Source organism: Rhinolophus sinicus, chromosome 3, assembly GCF_057876585.1.
Source record: "Rhinolophus sinicus isolate RSI-liver-muscle chromosome 3, RSI-T2T, whole genome shotgun sequence".
NCBI classification, from domain to species: Eukaryota; Metazoa; Chordata; class Mammalia; order Chiroptera; family Rhinolophidae; genus Rhinolophus; species Rhinolophus sinicus.
In genome coordinates this window covers 118,170,390-118,193,534 of record NC_142503.1, presented here as the reverse complement: position 1 = coordinate 118,193,534, position 23,145 = coordinate 118,170,390, and the positions used below count along the sequence as shown (strand labels likewise).

Sequence of the window (23,145 nt, the reverse complement as noted above, 5' to 3'; positions counted from 1 at the left end):
AAACTCCTTAAGAGGTTCTTACAAATATTTTTCTTTTAAATAGGAAGTGAGTTTAGGAGAACATACATTAAAGTGGTAAGAATCCCTACTTATTACTTAGAGCAGGCATTAAAGTGCCAGAAACCTCGGTGTATCTGGCCCTCCTGGTGCACAAACTATTGCGGGTGGGAGCATTACCAGCCTAACATCATGTTTGGCGTATTATATTCATTAAACAGGAGTGTGCCATGGGGTCAAGTCAAAACAGGCAGTTTTACGGTTTGAAAAGCCACCCGGAGCTACCTCGCCTGCTTGGAATTACTCTCATTAATCCACCCAACACCAGCCTGCTACGAGGTCCATCCCTGTTCTTGTTCTTTATCAGTGAAAGCTACGTAACCTCATAATTCCTCCACTACACCTGGATCTCAACCTCCGTTCCACTTTTCAAACAAAACTGTCGGTGCAGGTGGCCCAAGGAAGATCTTACCTGGCCAGGAGAAAATTTTGCTCTTTCCTGTGGCTACCAGAACCCGCTCCCTTTTGTACCTAAAAGTAACGGCTGCAGCCATAACGGCTGCAATCTTTTTCTCCTGCTGGTGGCAAGGAAAGTGGGTGGGTAAAGAGGTTAGGAAGGACGCCTTGCAATCTAGATACAGGCTGGATATACAGAAGTAACGAGAGACTTGTGAAATACACGATCCATTTAGGTCATACTGATAGGCAAATCACTACTCTGGGCCTCCAGAAAGATTTTTCGTTCTTGCTCGAGTCAATTCATTCTCCGGATGACCGCTCTAAACCGCCACAACCCGAGCTCCCCCTGGTATCTTGAAACCGCTCAGACGTGAGGCTGACGCAAGCGCACACCGAACACCCAGCGTCCGCTCTCCCCATCCCCCACCAGGGGCGGGACCTCGGAGCTCTACGTGAGCCGTGAGTTCGGCGCGCAGGAGCGGAGGAAGCCGCCTGTGCACCGGAAGCAGTCGCTGCAACTTCCGGGGGGTTTGTACTGGTGCGGGAGCTGCGGGGCCCAGAGATCGTGTTTGAAGTAGTGGGTTCATCACCATGTCCCGTGGTTCCAGCGCTGGTTTTGACCGCCACATTACCATTTTTTCACCCGAGGGGCGGCTCTACCAAGTAGGTGAGTGAATCGAGTCCGCCTTTGGTCCACTCGAATTGCTCTGTCATGATACGGCCTGGAGTTTAGTCCGGGGCTGAAGCATGGCCGGAGTTGGGACGGGAGAAGGGCCGAGTCCGGGTTGAGTCCCGTGGTGTTCTCACCCCAGTCTGGAGGCGGGAACCGTGGACCCGAAGGCTGAAGGGGAGGCCGCACCGCCTGAACACAATAAAAAGTTGAGGAAGGTAGGACGAATGCCTGACCGGCTTCCTGAAGCCTCTTGTTCCATTTTGGCCTGGTGAACTCAACGTCTCTACTTTTCTAAAGGGTAATTGGTTCCTTAACCTCCAATTAAAACGTCCCCTCTCCGTTTTCCTTTGCAGCATGGATTTACTTGTCCTGTGGTTAATTCCACACAGGCGTTCAGAGCCTTCTACGTGCCAGATACTCGGAGTCCTTTATTTGCCAGATACTGCTGGTCCTAGGGGTGCAGAGATGTCACACCCTCCTATACAGAAGCTCACAGCTTGAAGGCAATGACAGATCACTTAGACGAATTAAAAACAAAAGAAAAATGCCAAATTACAGGTATCTACAGAGTTCAGGACATATTTGGAAAACTGGTAGATAGAATGAGTGACTGACAATTCTAGAGCTGCTCTTGAAAGTAACATCCCCTTTAACTTATATGTGTTTGAATAGTTTAAAAGCTGGTTCTGAATTGTACATGAGGTGTGGTGAACTACCTGCTTACTGAAGCACAGCTTTAGTGGAAATAAACTCTAGACTAGTTACGTGTTATTTAATATATTTAAACAATATAACTATATTTTGTTGGATCAAAATACTGTCAGGGTTTAGGTTATACTTGTAATGTGGACCCTTAATCGCTTGCCATAGAGTATTTAGTATCAGGAGAACCTAATTTACCTCTGGCCCATGATGTTTCATTGAGTGAGTTTAGCACCTCAGTGCCTTGGCGAGGACAGTAATATAATCATCTGTGCTTGGAAATCAGAAGGAGAAAGTTGGCCTATAAATGAGATTCTCTTCACCTGTAAATTGTCGAAATGGAGTTAAAAATTACTTGGAATGAAACCAGTCTATTATAGGGCTACATACTCTATATAATGTAGCAAGAAACACATCACACTGGGTAATTCACCCTTTTAACTCATCCCCAATTAAAAAATATGATCAACGATAGAACAGAGAGATAACTTATCCTCAAGGAATTTTCATTTTTTAAAGTTTCATTTCAGAGTTTAGAAATTTTTTTCTATTGGTCTGCTTTGAATGTTTTGTTTGTGGTTTTTAATGTGCAAACAGGAAAAGTCACTTAGACTACAATTCGCTTTTGTATATACTGTATTGTGAAGTCCAGCCATAAAGCATGGTCTTTAATACTTCCCAGATTTGGTGAATAGAAAAGATGACTAGTATATAGTGTCATTTTAATACTGTTTCCCTGAAAATAAAACCGGGTCTAATATTAATTTTTGCTCCAAAAGACTCATTAGGGCTTATGTTCAGGGGATGTCCTCCTGAAAAATCATGCTAGGGCTTACATTCTGGTTAGGTCTTATTTTCGGGGAAACATGGTAGGTTAAAAGATTTGGAATAGAATATGTAGTTCAAAGCAAGTTTAATATCTAGACAATGATTCGAAGCTCTGCCTTGTTGACTGAAATACTTCATTTGCTATTCAAGACAATAGACATTGCTATGAAAAGGAAAGTGAAAGAACAGTATGAGCAAGCAGTATAGTGGTGAAAAGTTCAGGCCCTGAATTCCTGCTTTGCTCCATACTAGCCAACCAAGTGATACAACTTTAGCCTTAGTTTCTGTTTGTAAAGTTGGGCTAATAATTCCTTCCTTATGTGCTTGTTTTGAGGATTAAATAAGGTGATGTATGTAGAGTGCTAGCACACACAGCATTAAGTACTCAGTAAATGTTACTAGATGCCTGTTTGATTCTTTGGCTCATTTTTTTTTTTTTGTCTATTAGATTAGTAGTTCTGTAGACCTGGAATATTTCCCTTTTTATAGTCCCTCCACACTTGGTTCTCTCGTGAAATATATGTACATTTTAATATAAAAAATGCTGTTTATTAGTTTATAGACTTTAGAATCTGCCTAAGACAAAGCATATAAAAATATAGAGTGTGAACTGTTAACCTTGACAGTGGAAAAATAACATAACAAAAATGGGGAGGTGACAAGGGAAGGAAAGATTAATGAAAAGGTGAGTATGCTCCTCATCTAGCATAGTTGGGACTCAAAAAAATGATGACTGTAGTCTAAAGTCGATAAATCAAAAAATAGAAGTATAAAGGTACAGTGCTAACCATAATTATAAGCAAACTGTGGACCGTGTTTGCTCTCAGAGAGCAGGGAGAATTTTGATTGTCATTTGTAGGGTGTGTGTAGCAAACCTGTAGAGCTGTATACAGAGCACCTAGCTTTGAAATCTAATATTGGGAATCCCCCAAGTTGTCAGTGGGGAAACTAACGCCCAGGTGGGGCAAATAAGCCGGCTGCTTTCTACCCTCCTGTTTGCTGATCTTTTGCTGGATAGATCTGACAGAAGATGAGAGGAGAGGAGCATTCACTTGACTTTGCCTGCCAGGTGGATTTGAGCACTGCTTATTTGCTTCTAACAGGGAGCGTACTGATAAGGAACAGGAAAGACCAGGAGACAGGCTGAAAACGACAGTTTTCTAATCTATAACAGAAGTGGCATTGTGTGTTGAAGAAGGATAGAGATAACAATTACACCTACCTTATAGGGCTCTAAGGATTCAATGAGTTAATAGATGTAAAGTACTTAGAACACTTGTCTGTCACATAGTAGTAAGAACTTAATAAATGTTTCTCTGAAGGGTGCTGTCAGGAAGAAACAAGTGGCTGATAAAAAATGGAATCAGGAGTTTCACTTTAAATAAATGGACTGAGAAGTACTACTTGCACCTTTTGCTGTTAGAAAAATATTCTTGTTTTAAAGTAGTGTTTTGCAACCCAGATTTCTCGTCCTCCTTGAATCTGATTTGCAGTTAAGTACGTCTGTGTTAGACATGCACACATATGTATGTGTATATACAAATACATATTATAACTACACAAAAAAGTAATGAGATCAAACATTGCTATGTTTCCAAATCTCATTTTCCCCCTTCCACCAGTGCCAAGATTTCTAATGACCCAACCCAAAGATCACCGTTTTAAAGAGTGTAACATTTGGAGGTACTATGAAATGTGACACACTTCCCGTTTAAATCACGTACAAGTTAGGGAAAGACAGAATGAACAACTTCAAAAAAAAAAAATCTTAACAAAAAGTTTCTACTACCACAGCGTTGAAGTTGAATCTAGACATCCTGCAGAATACGTGCCTTGCCCCGGAAGAATATCTCTTGATTTTTTAATAACCAAACTTCATATATAGCTCTCTCAATTCATTTTTGTTTTTCCAACCTATGTTGATATGGAAAGAAATTTACATTTATCTCCTAAAACTCAGTACAGCATTTTAAAATTATGGATAGGAAAAACCTTGAGTTAACGTTCCTATAATTGGCAAACCTCTGAATCACCTGCAGATGCTTTGCAAAGGGGATGAGTTGTCCCTAAAGGGGGTGTGCGTCTCCACTGTTACTAGCATCCCACTGAGCTTGTCCCGCACGCTTTGTCTCAGTACCTTTTACATTTATCCTGTGTTTTCCCTAGGATTATACAAATGAGTCCCAGAAAAGTTGGAGAAGTGTTGGGGAAATTTGTAGGGAAGGAAGCAAAGTGAAGAAGAGATTACTGTGGAAAAGAGGTCTCTATATACAAAACAATTTATTAACCATTTTGTTTGTGAACAAGGAAGCGATTTTCATTCTAATCTAAAGATTTGTTAGGTTGAACTATGTGTAACTGCTAATGTTGACTTGTTTTTTTACCCGTAAAAATGGCTGTTTAATGTGGTTCAACAAAATCCTTACATGTAGGTATATATTTTGCTATGTATTTATGTTACAATTTAAGAAATTGGGGACTTGGAGTTGAGCATAATCCATTATAATTTCTTCCTTTTAAAAAATGGGAAATGAGCTGTCAGTTGTCATTTTCTTGCATAATCTTGGACATTCAAGAACAGATTACTGAAATTAATGTAATAGTGTTTGCTATTTTGTAAGTTTCTGAAATTTTATCCAAAAAAAACACAAAATCTTAAGTGATAGAAATACAGTGTTTAATTACTATTTCCAACATTTGAATTCTGACTTTAAAAAATAAACATGCCTTTTAGATGCTGCCCCTAAACCATTCTATTTTTTTCTTAATTGGCCTTCATGCTCACCTCTGCTATAAACTGTGATATTACTTTTTACCCTACCAATATTTCTTTAGAAGATACTCTTTACTTACTAAGTTGTCTCAAGATCTTTTATTCTAGCAGTTTCCGTTTTTCTGGAAATTATTACAAAATACATGTTTTGTGGTGGTAGTGTTATAATGGGGATTCATTTATACAAAATTTTGTTGAAAACTACAGTGCAGCAGCATGTGAGTACTAAAAATAACAGTACAAAGAAGGGTACTGTGGAAAGTGACACTGCCAGGGGAAGCCACAAAAGGTTCCTCAGAATAGATTAATTGACCTAGATGGAGATTAGATAAGGAAATTTGAGGGGACCAGTACATAGGACTGTCATGTGACTGGAGCATAGAAAGTGACAACTGGAAGAGATTGTAGCAAAATTTTCAAGAGATTCAGGTACCATGCTATGGTTTGTCCCGTGGGTTTTGGACAAAGCTGGCAGAAGTCTTTAAGAATGACAAGATTATTGAGTAAGATGGCAGGAGAGTTGAGTGTAGAATTAAAATTAGAGTAGAAAGGGACTGATACCAGAAAGACAGAGGCTTATCCACTAATCTGTGTAAACCCCAGGGAGGTATTGAGAGAGAACAGGTGGAGAAGAGGAAACAATCTTGACTTTATTTTTTTATATTTTATTATGGAAAATTGCAAACAAACAATAGTAGGTGAAATAGTAGTGAGCCTCATGGACCAATCTCCCAGCTCAATTATCAACATTTTGTGGATCTTGTTTTCTCTTTATCCCCTTTCCTAGACACTTTACCCCTCTCTACTAGAGTACTTTAAAGCAAATGCTAGATATAAGAGTGGATATTTGAAAGAGAAGAAGTGAAGAATCAAGGATGATACCCAGGTTTGTAGCTTGAAAAACTGAGTGGTAATACCATTATCTGAGATAAGGACTGTAAGAAAAGTAGCAGTTTTATAGAGAAGAGTTTATTTTCGTATATGCCTGTGGGCGAAATAGGCATTTGCAAGTATGGGTTCAGAGCTAAAGATGACAGAATTAGTAGTGGTAATATACGATTAAATCATCCAGGGACAGGGAGAAATGATAGAATCCTGGGAAATACAATTTAAGACACTCGCTGAAGAATGGAAGCAGTAAAAGATTGAGAAGGGAATTCAGAAAAGTCAGAGATGAATAGTAAGAATGATATTCTTAACTAAGAACTTAAAATTCAGTTCCTCAGTTGCACTAGCGACATTTCAGGTGCTCAGTAGCCACATGTGGCGAATAGCTATTGTATCAGACAGTGCAAATATAGAACATTGCCCTCATCACAGACAGTTCTGTTGGACAGCACCAGTCTGTGTAGAGAGGGAGACAGACAGAGGACTCCTTTAATGAATCCTGGCAAATTCATAAGTGCATTCTCTGTTGAGAAATGTTTTTTATGTGTAAAATATTTTTTTATTTTGTAGGACAAAAGTTTATTATGCGGTGGTGGTAGCTGTGTTTTTTGTGGCTTTTATAGTGTGCATTATTTAAACAGACCAGATAAGTAATGCAGATGAGTGAAACAGGCTAGGTGAGATGACAACAAGTGGTGGGGAACTGGGGAAAACTGCAAAAGACATGCCAGCCATCCATGATTTTGCATGTAGAAATGAGGGTCAGGTGTGAACAGAATTTTTTTTTTCCCTAAGAAAAACTAAATCCTGACTTTATTTTATCTTTTAATTAAAATATTTCTAGAAAACCGTGCATTCTAAGCCAACTTGAGTAAACTGGATTCAGTCTATGGCCAACCTTTGATTTAGCATCTTCTGGTTGCAAACTTAATTTTAAATTTCCTTGGTTCCTACTCTCTTTGATTCTCCAATCTGGATGTTGGAGGGTGGAAATACATACTTGAAAATGCTAAAATAAGTGTCAAAATAGGAAATGCTATAGGAATTCAGAGAAAAGGTTGAAGAATCCCATCTGGGAAGCAGAGAAAGTGTCCATGGGAAATGGAAGAGGCTTGAGGGGGAAGGGCAGGCTTTGGCTAGGTGGAGATAAATGAGAGGGCAATCCAGGAAGGACATAAAAAGCAAAGACATGGGTATGGGAAACATCAAGGTCTATAAACATAAAGGATAATGTGAGAGGAGAGCTGGTAAGTATTGCAAACTTGGCCATAGATGAAATGTTTCAGGCCAAAATTGTGTTCTGAGCAATTGAGTAATAATAGTAAGCAATTGAAAATAATGTGGTATTGATATTAGCCAAGATTAAGGACAGTGACCCACTGTAGAATAATCTATATAGACATAATTGTTCCTTACCTCTGTAAAATCTATAGTATTCTATAACCCTTTTATTCCCAATACTGGCGATTTGTATTCTCCTATTTCCTTGATTAAGCTAGGGGTTTAAACTAGGGGTTTGTATTAGTTTCCTGTGGCTATGGGAAAAAATTACTGCAAACTCGGTGGCTTACAACAACAGAAATTTGTTCTCTCACAGTTCTGGAGGCCAGAGGTCCAAAATCAGTATCACTGGACCAAAATTAAGGTGTCAGGCAGGGCCACGCTCTCTGGAGGCTCCAGGGGAGGGGGCATTCTTGGCCTCTTCCGCTCGCAGAGGCTGCCAGCGTTCCTTGGCTTACTGGCTGCATCACGCCAGTCTTCTAGACAAGCATCGTGGAGTCTCACTGCACTCCCTCTTTGCAGCACCTTTTCCTCTGTGTGTGGCAAATCTCCCTTTGCTTCGCTCTTATACTTACGATTGCATTTAGGGCCCCACCAGGATAACCTTCCCATATCAAGATGTTTAACTTAATCACATCTCCAAAGATCCCTCTTTTGGCCTATATGGTAATAGTCACAGGTTCTAGGGATTAGGACATGGATGTCATTTGGGTGCCAATTTTTAGCATACCACAGGGTATATCATTTTGTTGGTTGTTTTTGTTTAAAGAATCAATTTTTGACTTTGCTGATGTTCTCTTTTTGTCTATTTCATTTACTTTTGATCATTGTTATTCTAATCTGGGTTTACTTTGCCCTTTTCTAGCTTCTTAGAATAGAAACTTAAGTTTTTATTTTTTTAGAGCTTCTCTAATATAAATAATTAAAACAATTGTATTCGTTTTCTTGCTGCACAAAAATTACTACAAACTTAGCAGCTTAAATAACACACACTTACTGTCCCACAGTTTCTTTAGATCAGGAGTAGTCCGGACAGGGCTTAGCTGAATCCTCTGCTTAGTAGGATCTTTCACAAGGCTGCAATCCTGATGTCCTCCAAGCTGTGTTCTCATCTCCAGGCTCAACTGGAGAAGAATCGGCTTCCAAGCTCACTGAGATTTTGGGCAGAATTCATTTCCTTGCAGTATAGGACTGAGGGCCCCAGCTAATTGCTGGCTGTCCACAGGGGCCACCGTGGTTCCTGGCCATACAGCTAGTACTTACCAAGCCAGTAAGAACAATCTCTGGAGTGAGTCTGCTAGCAAGATAGTCTCATATACAGTGGTACCTTGGTTTTCGAACGTCTCTGTTGACGAACATTTCAGTTTATAAACGCCGTAAATTTTATGGATCTATGGTATCATTAGATGGTAAAGTTCATGCTAAATTTGCAGTTTTAGGGGTTGATTTTAAAGGTCTGGAACGGATTAATCCATTTTGCATTACTTTCTAAGGGGAAACCGTGCCTCGGTTTTCGAATGTTTCAGAACTCGAAGGGTCTTCCGGAACCAGTTACATTCGAAAACCGAGGTACAACTGTAATATAATCAGGAGTGAGACAGCCCATCACTTTTGCCATACTCAGTTTTGTTAGAAACAATTTTACGGGTCCTGCTCGCACTCAAGTGGAGGGCATTACACAAAGGTGTGAACACCAGGAGGCAGGGATTGTGGAGGGGAGGCCACTTTAGGGCCTGTCCACCATAGGAAAATCCCTTCTGAACACTGTTTTATCTGCATCCTACAAATTTTGTTATACTTTTATTACCATTCAATTCACAGTACTTTTAAATTTGCCTTGTGAATATTTCTTTGACCCATGATTATTTAGAAATGTGTTTGTAAATTTTCAAATACTTAAGGGTTTCAGTACTTTAGAATTTATCAAGACTTGTCTTACGGCCTAACATGTGATCTGTCTTGGTAAATGTGCCATGTGCATTTATATTTTACCATTATACCACCACGTACGTGTATATTCTTTAGTTGTTCCCAGTAGTATTCACAGATACCATCTAGCTCAGGTGTCTTTGACAGTGTGTTCATAGGTGTATCTGTCTACTTTGTGTGTGTCTCGTTCTAGCAGTTCCTGAGTGGCAGTGTTAAAAATCTTTAAATGGGTGGGATTGGCCATTTCTCTTTTAAATTTTGTCAATTTTCCTTTCATTCATTTTGAAGTAGTCTTACAAGTACATAAATACACTTATGATGTTTCTTATGAGTTGATTCTTCTAACATTTTGAAATGTTGTTCTTTATCTCTGATAATATTCTTTGTCTTCAAGTCTACTTTGTCTGATATTAATATAGCCCCTCCAGCTTTCTGGTGCTTACTGCTTATATGGTATACTTTTTTTCATCCACTTTTTAAAGTGTGTTTTTAATAGACAGCATATATTTGAATCTTGCTTATTTATCCACTCTGATGATTTCTGCTTTCTGTTGGAGTAGTTTGTCCATTAGCATTTAATGCAGTTATTGACATGGTTAGTTTTAAGCTTATCATTTTATTGTTTGTTTGTCTCTGTTTTGTTTGCCTGTTTGTTCTCTGTACCTCCTTTCTTGCCTTCTTTTGGATTACTTGAATATTTTTTAGAATTTCATTTTAGTCTAGCTTTTTGGCTATTTTACTTTTTGTTTAGCAGTTGCTCTAATGACTGTAATATGCATTCTTACTTCTCCCAGTCTTAGAGTTAATATTTATCACCTTCCATAAAATATACAAACCTTAAAATCTTCTATGTCCGTTTACTTTCTATAAATAATATATCTATGTATTTTATAAACTCCACAAATGTCATTTTTGTTAAGTAGTTTTAAAGAATTAGATTTAAAGCATCTTTTATATTTACCTTTTTTTTATTATTTTATTTTATTTTATTGGGGAAGGGGAACAGGACTTTATTGGGGAACAGTGTGTATTTCCAGGCCTTTTTTCCAAGTCAAGTTGTTGTCCTTTCAGTCTTAGTTGTGGAGGGCGCAGCTCAGCTCAAGGTGCCGTGTTCAATCTTAGTTGCAGGGGGCGGAGCCCACCATCCCTTGCGGGACTCGAGGAGTTGATCCGGCAGCCTTGTGGTTGAGAGCCCACTGGCCCATGTGGGAATTGAACCAGTAGCCTTCGGAGATAGGAGCATGGAGCTCCAACCGCCTGAGGCACTGGGCCGGCCTCTATATTTGCCATTTTTTTATGTTCCTCATTTTTAAAAACCAGAGTTTTCATTTGGTATCATTTTTCCTTCAGCCCAAAGAACTTCCTTTAGCATTTCTTATTGCGGGTCTGAAAATGTCTTCATTTTACCTTCATTTTTGATGGCTATTTTTGTTGGATATAGAATTCCAAATTGATGATTTTTCTTTCCACACTTTAATGATGTTTCATTAGTTTCAGATGAAGTCTGCGTAATTCGAGTCATTGTTCTCTTGTATAAAATCTCTTCTTTTTTTCTGTTTTCAAAATTTTCCCTAATTTTGGTGTTTAGAAATTTGACTATAGTAGACCTAGGTGTAGTTTTCTTTGTATATGTCCACTTAGAGTTTGCTGGATTTTCAATCTGATATTTTATGTCTTTTGCGATATCTGAAACATTTTTAGCCAGTATTTCTTCAGATTCCCAGCTCCCCATTCTATTCTCTCCATATAGGACTCCAGTTACATGTACATTATACTTTTTGATGTTGACCCACAGACTCATTGTCTTTTATAATCTGTTAATTTGATTGGTTAATTTCCATATCCATGCACTCTTCATTATCTCCATTCTGTAGTTAAGTCTGTTCAGTGAATTTTTTTTATTTCAAATATTTGCCTCAATTCTACAATTTCTGTTTGGTTCTTTTGTATTTCTTCCTCTGCTGATTATTTCTTGTTTCATTTCAATTTGAGAATATTTTTCATTATGTCATTGAGCATAATTTAGTGAAGTCTGCTAATACAACATCTGGGTTATCTCAGTTGGGCTCTTAAGAAATGGATCACATTTTCTGGTTTTGGTTTTTTAGTTTGTTTTCCTTTTTTTGGCATGTTGAGTAAGTCTGGATTATATCCCCTGGTCTTTTGTGAATGTTAGGTTGTGAAGATTGGATTCTGTTGTATTCTCCTAAGAGTGTTGATTTGTTCTAGGAGGCAGTAATTTGGTTGGCAGCTCAAATCTCACTTTCTTCTATCCTTACCCAGGCTGCCTGGAGTCTGTATTGTGTATGTATTGTTATGGAATCAGCTAGAAATTTGGGAAACATTTATATACGGAAGTTGGGGCTTTCCCTCTCTGGCTCTCCTTTCTTTCCCTCACTTTCCAGCTGCTGCAGTTACCCCAAACTGTTCTCTAGTTCTTCAGGCCAAAAGGACCGAGTTTTCTATGGGGATTTAGCCCTCAAAATGGGAAACTTCCCTCATGCCATTCCCTTCTTCCAAACATTGACTCTTCCTCTAGAAACTGCCTACTTTGGGCCACTTTCTGGCATCTTCAGGTAGTTATTGTTTTGTCTAGAGTTTATAGTAGTTTTATCTGTGGAGGGTTATCTGGTAGAAGCTTTAATGACCATATGAGAAACGGAACTAAGAAGCATTTTGAAACATTTTAAAAGTTATTTGCAGTGTAATGGGATGGTAAAAATATTATAATTAGCCAGTTAAATCTCAGCTAGATTTGAGGATTTCCTTTGAGGTGATTTTTCTAGTCTTTTTACTCTGCTTTTTGTTCTCTCTTCAATAAAGAATTTTTATTGTAGCTCTTATAAAGGAAATTTTTTGGTGGTGTAGTTAGTGTCTTCCTCACCTGGTCCTTATCACCAGTGGCTGTTTGAACAATTGAGACCAGGCCTTAGACCCAGTGCCAACAGTAATACTTGACAGAATTTTAAAAGAATCTGTTATATGTCAAAATACAGATAATGATTGGTGTTATGAGTAATTTCTTTTATATTATTAATATCTTCTATTTTTTATATTTTTGACAGTGAGCATATATTAATTTCTGTTGCTATTTTCTTTTCTTTTTATTCCCCTTCTTCCACTTACCCCCCCACTCGGTTCAAGCCGCTGTTTCTCAGTCTAGTTGTGTAGGACACAGCTCCCTGGCCCATGCTGGTATTCTCAGCCTTGCGCTCCCCGCGGCTGAGGCAGTCGTTCCTCAGTGGGCCATTCACGGCAGCCCTTGCCGACTGCCGGGCACTCAGACTGGCCACCAGCTGCTCCTGGCAGCACACGGTAGCCCACGCAGCCTGCGGCAGCACACACAAGCCCATAGCAGCTCATGCCAACCTCCGGCTGCCCACAGCCACCCAGCTCCAGGGAGAGCCATTGTTCACAATCTTAGCTGTAGAAGGCGCAGCTCACTGGCCCATGTGAGAATCGAACCGGCGACCTCTGCGTTAGAAGCATGGCGCTCCAACCACCTGAGCCACCGGTCCGGCCCTCTGTTGCTGTTTTCATAATTACAAAAGATATGTTTATATTCAATTTAAATATTACAGAAATATGTAACATAGAAAGGGATATGTCTCATCTGCACTTTTACTCTCCAAAGGCAATTATCAACTGAACTTAAATAGTGCCAAAGTAGTTTGTTATTATGCTCATTTTGATCCAGCTGTTTTAACGTGGGACTGGTTTGACAGCAGCTAGAAGTACACAAGCTGAAATTTGTTATAGACAAACTAAAGAATCCTTTGTTGTAGGTAACATGAAAAATGCAAAAAATGTGATCCAGAAAAATTCAACTTGGTAGGGGAAAGAAACAATGAAAAATAATCTAACAGCAATTAAAACTGCATATGGTCATATTAGTTAATGAACAAAAGTTAACAGAAATAATAGGTATTGAGAAAATTTAGAGCAACCTAATCTGACCCAGAAAAACCTGACTTGGTAGAAATAATGGCCACACAAAACCATCTTTGAAAATGATAAAACATAATTGATAAAGATTTGATTTGATTAATTAAATCTTTATTTGAAATTTGGTACTTGAGTCTGATGAAAATGATTTCAGTAAAATTAAATTGGAAAGAAATGGAATTGGTTTAACTATGACTTATTATCGTCATTATTTTGGCTTTGCATGTCTTGGATGTCATTCCATGTTAGCTTTTATAGCTCTATCTCATTCTTTTTAATGACTGCTTATTATCCCATTACATGAATCTATAATGATTTTATTCTACCTTTAAAAAAAACTATTCTGTTTTCCAGAATATGCTTTTAAGGCTATTAACCAGGGTGGCCTTACATCAGTAGCTGTCAGAGGGAAAGACTGTGCAGTAATTGTCACACAGAAGAAAGTACCTGTAAGTAATACTGCCCAGACAGCCAGTTATTACAGAACATAATGCCAGAATTTTTCACAAGTTTGTGCAAGTGTATATTACCTATCTATATATGTTAACGTTATTCTTATTTTGACTCTGCTTTTCTATCTCTAATTTAAGAAGTATTTATTGAGCAGATATGGACAGTTTAACTGAGTAAACAGAATTAACATATTAAACTTTGTGATATGATTATAAGCACAGTGGAATTTCTAGGTCGTTTGTCTTCAGGACCTTAAAACATGGTTTGGTGAGCTATAGTTCTTGCCCACAGGAAGCATAATCATCTAAAAAATGAAAACGGGAAAATAATTTTAAACATTTTTTTAAATTGGTTATAACTTTAAAATGAACAGAAGACATTTCTTATGTAGTGTATTGTTATAATTCCATAAATGTTTTTATTTTATTGGGGAACATTGGGGAACAGTGTGTTTCCCCAGGGCCCATCAGCTCCAAGTTGTTGTCCTTCAATCTAGTGGAGGGCGCAGCTCAGCTCCAAGTCCAGTTGCGTTTTTAATCTTGAGTTGCAGTGGGTGCAATTCCCATGCGGGAATTGAAGTGACAACGTTGTTGTTGAGAGCTCACGCTCTAACCAACTGAGGCATCTGACCACCCTCCATAGTATTTTTTAGCACTATACAGAGACCTGTGATTTTTTTTTTAATCTTGATTTTTCATTTTGTTCATTAGGACAAATTATTGGATTCCAGCACAGTGACTCACTTATTCAAGATAACTGAAAACATTGGCTGTGTGATGACAGGAATGACAGGTAATTGATTCGATGTCACATATAATACATTTGTTATTTTCTTCAAATTATTTTTGAGGTTTTTTTTTAAATGTGGGTTTATTTCTGGTTCTGAATTCTTTTTTTTTTTACCCCCTTTCTTCCGCCGCCCCCACCCCCACCCCAAGGCTCTGGTTCAAGCTCTTCTTTCTCAGTCTAGTTGTGTAAGAAACAGCTCCCTGGCCCATGCTGGTATTATGAGCCTTGCACTTCCCTCTGGCTGACCGGCTGAGGCAGTCAGTCACCAGTCATTGGTAGGCCGCTCATAGCAGCTCTCGCCGGCTCATCATGGCTGCCAGCCACTCATGCTGGCCACTGGCCACTGGCCACTCATGGCAGCACATGGTAACCGCGGCAGCACTCAGCAGCTCATGGCAGCTCATGCCAACCTCCCGCTGCTCACAGAAGCCCATCTCCAGGGAGAGCTGTTGTTCACAATCTTAGCTGTAGAGAGCACAGCTCATTGGCCCACGTGGGAATCGAACCAGTGACCTTGGCGTTAGGAGCACAGCGCTCCAACCACCTGAGCCACCGGACCGGCCATAGTTTTGTATTAATTTTTAAAGGCTCCCTTTACTGCCTGAGTTTTCAGGTGATGTGAGTAGATTTCCAGTCTTCAAGGCTAGTATCAATATCTTCAGAGTATTGTGAGCTCTTTTGAAATCGTAAGTATAATAGAATTAGATATCTATGCTCCTGTTAGAGAAACTGTGCTGAGGCCCCTCTCATAGATGGTTTATTTCAGATGTAGTTAATGGTTTAAGTGGATGTAAGTCTGTATATCTCAAACCTGGTAATAATGACACTGGTTAGAAGTAGGTGAGAATTATAAAAAAAATAAATTACTTTGTGTTTCTATTTTCTGAAATGAAGGGAAAATTCAAGCTTACAAAAAAAAAAAAGATCAAGAAAAACATTATTCTCCTTAAAACTTGTTCTTTAGGGAATTATTAGACACTTGCAGAAACTATTTTAACAGCTGATGAAGGGCTCAGCAGTACTGTGTATAGAACTCCATCTTAAAATTTTTTCCCTTTTGTCATGTACTTGTTGCTGAGTCATTTACTATTCATTGGTGGGAGAAAAAGCCATAGTGACTACTACTGCTTTCCTTAAGTCATAATGGGGAGGTATATATGGAAAATTGTCTGACTTGGGGGTTTATTCTTTCCTTCTAAAGAACAAAACCTTTGTTTTATATGCTGTTAGCTGACAGCAGATCCCAGGTACAGAGGGCACGCTATGAGGCAGCTAATTGGAAATACAAGTATGGCTATGAGATTCCTGTGGACATGCTGTGTAAAAGAATTGCTGATATTTCTCAGGTCTACACACAGAATGCTGAAATGAGGCCTCTTGGTTGTTGTAAGTATGCTAAGAAATCTCCCAAATTGATGAATTAGAAGTTTTTTAGAGAACATTCATAAAAGAAAGTTATTTCAGTATCACTTGGGCTCTGAACATGTGGTTTGGAAATTATATAAGGTGCGGAGATCTTTGGAATAAATTAGCAATGAGGAATAGGTTTCAAAACAGTATTTAAGGTATTTTAGTTTTAGATGCTATTAGACTTTTTATGAAAATATTTCTATTTAGGGTGTGGTTTGAAAGATACAAGTCGCTGTTATGTTGTTAGGCTGTTGTAATGAGGGTTCTGCAGTAATTCCAGATTACTAGTTCGATGGAAATGCCTAAATTAGGCATTTTAACAATAGAGCTGTTTCTTTTGACCACCCTAAAGAACCAGACTCACACATACGTGCCTGTGATTCATATTCTTAGCATGTATTTATTTTTTAAAAACAAGTAAAATTTTATTGGGGAGAGATATGGTTTACCAATTTTAGATTTAAGGCAATAAATTATCCTGTAAAATTCAGCACATTTTTTGTCTAACATTGTATCATTCATTTATGAGAATTAAAGCAATCAACGTAATGATTTCTCTTTAGCATATGATCCTATTTTTTGACCTTTCACTTAAAAATTCTCACTTGATTTTTTCAGTGATACTTTCTTCTCCTCCTCCTCATTTTTCTTGGCTTACCCTCTTCTGCTGGTTCCTTACTGTTCTTCACCGGGTTTCCTTCCTTGGTCCTTCTTTCTCTCTTTGTTCTATCTGGATGCTCTAACCCACTTGCATGGCTTCATTTACAGCCTGTATGCCAAACACTCACTCCCACATTAGCTTTAACCCAGTGTCTTCCTACATGTCCCACAGATATGAGATGTGATCAAAAAATACAGTGAATGTTTAAATTTAAAAAAATGTATTACAGTAAAAGACAGATTGCCATTAATACCCCTCAAAATACTCCCCCTCACTTCGAACACACTTATCCCATGATTCTTGCCACTTTCTGAAGCAGTTTTGGAAGCCCTCTTTCATGAGTGTCTTTAGTTGCGCTGTTGCGGCTGCCTGGATGTCCTGAATCGATTCAAAACGTTTACCTTTCATGGTCATTTTGACTTTGGCAAGAGCCAGATGTCACATGGTGCCAGATCTGGTGAATAAGGTGGATGAGGACACACCAAAATGTTTTTATTTGACAGAAATTGCTGTACCAGAAGTGATGTGTGACACAGATCCTTTCCTGTTGTGATCAAGAAATATGGTGAATGCTCCTGCCAAGTACCATCCAATGGAAAGGCAGGGATCTTCAATACGGGAAGCAGCACATGGAACCTTAGTAACAGTGACAAGTTTTAGCTTGTTCAGTGCAGTCGGGTGTGAGCTACGGTGGAGAGAAAGTGTGTTTTAATGTGTTGCATAAATCATCCTCCATCATGACAACTCTCCATGTCACACATTGCTTCTGGTATATGGCAATTTCTGTCAAATAAAACCATTATGGTGTGTCCTCATCCACTTTATTCACTGGATCTGGCTCCGCGTGACATCTCGTTCTTTCCCCAAAGTCAGAATGATTCAGGACATCAAGACAGCCACGACAGCACAACTAAAGACACTCACAAAAGAGGACTTCCAGAACTGCTTCAGAAAATGGCAAGAATGATGGGATAAGTATGTTCGAAACGAGGGGGAATATTTTGAAGGGGATTAATGGCAATGTGTCTTTTACTGTAATAATTTTTTTTTCATTTACGTACTGTTTGATCACAGCTCGTACTTCAAACTTGAAATCATTGCTGCTTTCCTACTTTCATCTTCTTCACTTTTCTACCCCCACCCCACCTTCCCTTGTCAGCTGATTAGTCATCAAGCTTTTACCTCAGAATATATTTCTTCTCCACCTCTCTCTGAGTCACTTTTTCATCATATCTTTCCTTTGCCACTAAATTTACCTGTTTCTCCTCTCCCCTCTCTTTCCTAGTCTGTCTTCCATATTGCTGCATTTCTAAAATCAAATTTTGCTTGTCGCTCCCTTGAGAAAACTGATCCTCATTGGCTTAGTGTAAATTTCAAACTCCTTAATATGACATGCAAGGCCCCTTATAGCTTATTCCTATGCAGCCTTTTTATTGTACTGCTTTTCTCTCTCATCTGAAGCCCCTGTAATACACAGATCATTTGTCATCCCTGGGTGTACCCTGACCTCTCATGTTCCGTTCCTTTTTCCCTGATTGCCCCTTATGTCCTTATCACCTTACCCTGCTTATCTTGCAAGACTCTGGAGTAGACAAGTGTTTCTTGTTTCACCCAAGGAATAATTGGATATCTTTTGTGTTGCCCTTGGACTTTGTATATATCAAGTATAAACTGTAAAGAAAATTACAGGTGACATAACATTTGAATAAAGCAGATATCTGATCACTGTCAGTGTTTGTCAAGAAAACAAGGTTGAAAATTCCTCATTCATAGATTATAAAACATCTATAAATGTGAATAAAGTAGTTAGTTCGTACCAAATCTTCGAAGAGAATACTATTGAAAAAAGAGGTTCAAATCTAGAATATAAGAAAACAGGAGTTAAATCATTCTTTAAGTACTTTTTTAGAGTAGAAGGAAGTTTGATGGTGATGGCTGTTATACTTGTTACATCATTCTAAAAACATGATTAGATTTGTAATAATAAATTTATGTGTACAGAATTCACAGTTTGGTTTGTACTGACGACTAGGGGAATGTGTACCAGCAGTAACAAAGATGGGCAGTGGGGAGGAGGCAGTAGCCCCAGGTTATTTCACTTTGCACCAGCATCCTCAAGGTGTGTTCCATACACTTTTAGTTCCCTAGAGCTTTAACATGTAGTTCTTAAATTAAAAGAAAAAACTATTCTTTGGTCAAGTAAATTTAAGAACTACTGAGCTCAAGTAAGTCAGCCTACAGCAGAACATTTTAGAGCATTTAATATGCTATTGTATATTATTTTCTCTAAAAGAATTGTAGGAAAAGTGTATTTTCCACACTTACTTGACCAAGTAACATCTTGAGGGACTAGGGTTCAATGAAACATGCTTTGAGTAATAGCAAGATTCAAAAAATTGTAAATTACATTTGTGATCATTTGAATTTTCTAAAAATCATCTGTGATAAAACCTTTTAAGAAATGGAAATTTCTGTTACCTAATTTATCTGTGGTGATAACCTGTATTTTGTTTATCAGTTTTCTTAAAGCAAAACACATATTCTGAAATAGATGGCTAGATTAATGATTAACAACAGCTATGTGACAACACGAGAAATTTTATTGTATAAAGGTGTATAAAGGTACAAGATATTTAATGAGGGTCTTTCTTTCTTTTTTAGGTATGATTTTAATTGGTATAGATGCAGAACAAGGCCCTCAGGTGTACAAATGTGATCCTGCAGGTTACTACTGTGGGTTTAAAGCCACTGCAGCAGGAGTTAAACAAACTGAGTCAACCAGCTTTTTTGAAAAAAAAGTGAAGAAGAAATTTGATTGGACATTTGAACAGACAGTGGAAGTAAGTTAGCCAAAAAAAGCTTGAGTTTTTTAATGCTATATAGAATAGTGAAGATCATTTACATAAAATATAAAGCCTATTCCTGGGTTATATCATGAGATCCAAGTTTGTCAGCTTAGCAATAAAATGCTGTCATTCAGCTGACATGGGAACAATAAGGACTGCTTTTATTCACTTAATTCCCTACCTCATTTCATAATGTATTTGAAATTGCTTTCAACAAGACATGTATAAAAATGGGAAAATATAACTAAGAATAGGAACCAAGACCAGGCCCAAAAATCTGCATGGTTCTGACTCAAATTAGGCTCAGGCTTTTTAGTAGCCAAAGCAAAAAAGTTGAGTCAGTAATGTTGCTCTTATGGTCCTTAAATAAAAATAGTCACACACCAAATTCTCAAGGGAAGCAAGCATCTTCCTAGTAAAAGAAATGCTCACAGGATGACTTGGCAGAGAAATTATGTCTGAGATGCAAAAATAGAGCTGGCCTTATCCAGGGTTCTTGAGGGAATTATTCATAATGATGGGAGCTTTTAAATTGATAGGACAAGCTGAAATTCTATACAGATGTTTAGTAACATTAGACTAAAGAAGCCTCTTATTTACTGCCAAGAAGTTAAAATTTTTATGTAGATTTTTGGAATGAGGGTCTGGGAGACAGCCATTCTAAAGACAACATGATTCTGACAAATGACAAAGGAAAAATTACCATCTAATACTTTCTTGTTTGTCAGTATTATTTATACCAACAGGAGATAAAAAGCTAGTTCTCATCTGGGAGCTACTATGCCCTATTTAAATGTTTCTTAAAGTGTTTTAAGTTCATAATAACAAATAATCACATCAGATACAGAACCACTTAAAACATTAAATTATTACTGTAAAAAAAATTATTACTGTAAATTCCTTTAAAGAAAACTATATCATTCATCTTTATCTTCCTCACTTCTCCCCAAGTGCTAAGTATAGTGCCTGGCACGTAGTGGTCATCAAGCAAATACAGTTTTGTGTAAATCTTCCATTTTGTTTGATGGACCCCTTTAATTTATGGCTGGACTGGTATAAAGTTTCTTGTCATTGGCAGGTGACATTGGAGTTAAGCAATGTGTTAGTAACGTGCAGCTATAGAACTACATCACTGAAACATGGAGCAGAAACGAATGGCTTGTGGTTAACCCTTGATTTGAATAAGGTTGGAATAAGAAAGTCTCGGAATCTCTGAAAAATACTGTATTTTAACGTTGATGCTTTTTTCAGACTGCGATTACATGCCTGTCTACTGTTCTATCAATTGATTTCAAACCTTCAGAAATAGAAGTTGGAGTAGTTACAGTTGAAAATCCTAAATTCAGGTGAGTTATATTATCGTCCAGGTACTTAAAGAAGTACTTTGCCAAGCAATAAATTCCAGCCTAGAAAGGTGGAGGTGTGGGGGTCCATATGTCCTGTAACTTGGGGAAAAAACATTTTCTTGAACTACAAGTATAGTTTTTTTCTTCAGCACCTGAGAGGTTTGTTTTAAACTTAATGGGTATCACTTTAAGACAGACCTAACTGTTTTTCTTCTCATCTCAGGGGGATTTTATATCTTGTATCAGGGATGACATAAAATAACCTTTATGTAAGGAGTAAAGTAAGCATAAGTGTTTTTCTTTTTTTTAGTTTAAGACCAATAGAAATTCAACTGTCAAAATAGTAGTGTTCAAGTTTTTCAGGTAGAGCTTTGATTATTTAGTGATTATTTAAGTGGAGCTTTGAAGAGCAATATGAAATACTGATATACATCAGACCCTATCTGGAAATCTTTGGAAGCCCCAAATTTTGAATATAGCTAATTGAATTGCAGATGCTGAATGTCTGTCTGTTCTTACTCATTAAGTGATTAACTTGCACAAATCAACCTTACATACAGCTTCCATGAGTCAAATCTATACTGGGTGCCTAACATATATCAGATCACTTAATTCTCCCAGCAACCCTGTTGAGGTCATTACTCACCATGAATCCAAATGCTTAGTGAATAGTGGAAAATGTTTCACTGAAATCCACAGGTGCAAGGAAGACATGTTAACTATCGTGTATGTACTCCTGGATCACAATTACAGGACACATGTCATGGTTAGAGGTGGGGAAAAAGGTGGTAAACTAAGCTGTACCAGGCCTTGAAGAGTTTCTTGTTAGTACACTTTGTTTTTCGAATTTGTTCTTTTTATTGCCTGCAGGTAAGTGATATAAACATGAAGGATTTAAGAAAAATTCATAGAATTTAAAAAAAAAAAATCTATGCTCTTTTTTTTTCATGTAGGAAAAGGTGGTCTTTTTTTTTTAAGCAGTAAAATTCCAGCATTGGCAATTGACAAATCTCTCTAAAGGACCTGCAGTTAGTTCTTTTTCTCTTTTCTGAGACCCTCCCATAACCTTTAAATTTTTTATTTCCATCGGTTAGTTAAATAGATACGAAACCAAAGATCCTGTGTCGTCAAAAATCCGTTGTATCATTTATAAATTCTGTGATAGTGTGTTTAAGTAATAACTAGACTATATAACATAAGCATCAACAACTATATAAACTGCTTACATTTCCCTACTTTGTACTAAAACATGTCACTTTGACAAATTTCCCTTTTTAGAAGTCCAGCAGTAATAGGTCCCATTAAAGGTTTCCAAGCAGTTGATTTCTTTGGAAAATAGCATATGGTCAACGTGGGGTACTTGCTTATCTCTCAGCTGATACAAACTTCAGTCTATACTAGGTATAAAGGCATTTTGACATGAGCTAAAGTAGAATACCTTACGTGTAATTTTGCTTTATATTTGAATATTTTCTATCATAGCTACAACTAAAAGGGTTTTGTTTTCAAAAGACCTAATTCTAGATTTGACATGAAGTAAACTTTTTTTTGTATAGATGAAGTTAATATGTCTGGGAATTCCTTCAAAATAATCTAAAGGGATGAGTGGTGAGTCATAGATTTTTTCCAAAGATTAGTTATAAATTGATAATTGTTGAAGTTGGGTGTTAGGTACACGGGAGTTCATTCTGCCTATTTTACTTTTGTATGTGTATGGAATTTTGCATAACAAAGTTTTCGAAAAGTAAATAATGGGTTTTTTCCCTTTGCCTTCTAGGATTCTTACAGAAGCAGAGATCGATACTCACCTTGTTGCTCTGGCAGAGAGAGACTAAACTTTGTAGCTAGTTTACCAAATCCATGACACCACTGCCTGTGTGTTTGGTAACAACAGACCGACATTCTGGAGGCCCCTGGATTGAATAAGATGAAACCTCTCCCACTCCTGCCACTGAGGTGGTTAGGATTCTATAAATAAAAACAGTGCTTTTGGAAAATAACTGCATCCTGTCTTTTCTACCTCCAATTTTAAATATTAAGACTTTACTACATGCAGACTGTTAAATGTTCACCATTTCCACATTGTAGATTTATTCATTTTGCTGACAGATATACAAGTTTCTGTGGCTTAGGAACTTAATTATCAGACATTTAAACTATAGCTA

At 37.8% G+C, this 23,145-nt stretch overlaps 1 protein-coding gene across 1 annotated transcript; it reads left to right on the top strand.

Moving 5' to 3' along the window:
• Positions 1-765: 765 nt before the first annotated feature.
• PSMA6 (proteasome 20S subunit alpha 6) lies at positions 766-22,980 on the top strand. Its single transcript, XM_019750445.3, has 7 exons — positions 766-1,123; positions 13,830-13,924; positions 14,639-14,720; positions 15,948-16,103; positions 19,450-19,628; positions 20,886-20,980; positions 22,758-22,980. The coding sequence occupies exons 1-7, from the start codon at positions 1,048-1,050 to the stop codon at positions 22,813-22,815; spliced, it is 741 nt and encodes a 246-aa protein (XP_019606004.1). The 5' UTR covers positions 766-1,047; the 3' UTR covers positions 22,816-22,980.
• The last annotated feature ends 165 nt before the right edge of the window (positions 22,981-23,145 follow it).

Excerpts from the sequence above, each read along its gene's own strand:
- PSMA6 (XM_019750445.3), top strand. The coding sequence starts at position 1,048 with ATGTCCCGTGGTTCCAGCGCTGGTTTTGACCGCCACATTACCATTTTT. Across the intron at positions 14,721-15,947 it reads TGTGATGACAGGAATGACAG|CTGACAGCAGATCCCAGGTA; the intron begins GTAATTGATTCG and ends ATATGCTGTTAG. Across the intron at positions 20,981-22,757 it reads GTTGAAAATCCTAAATTCAG|GATTCTTACAGAAGCAGAGA; the intron begins GTGAGTTATATT and ends TTTGCCTTCTAG.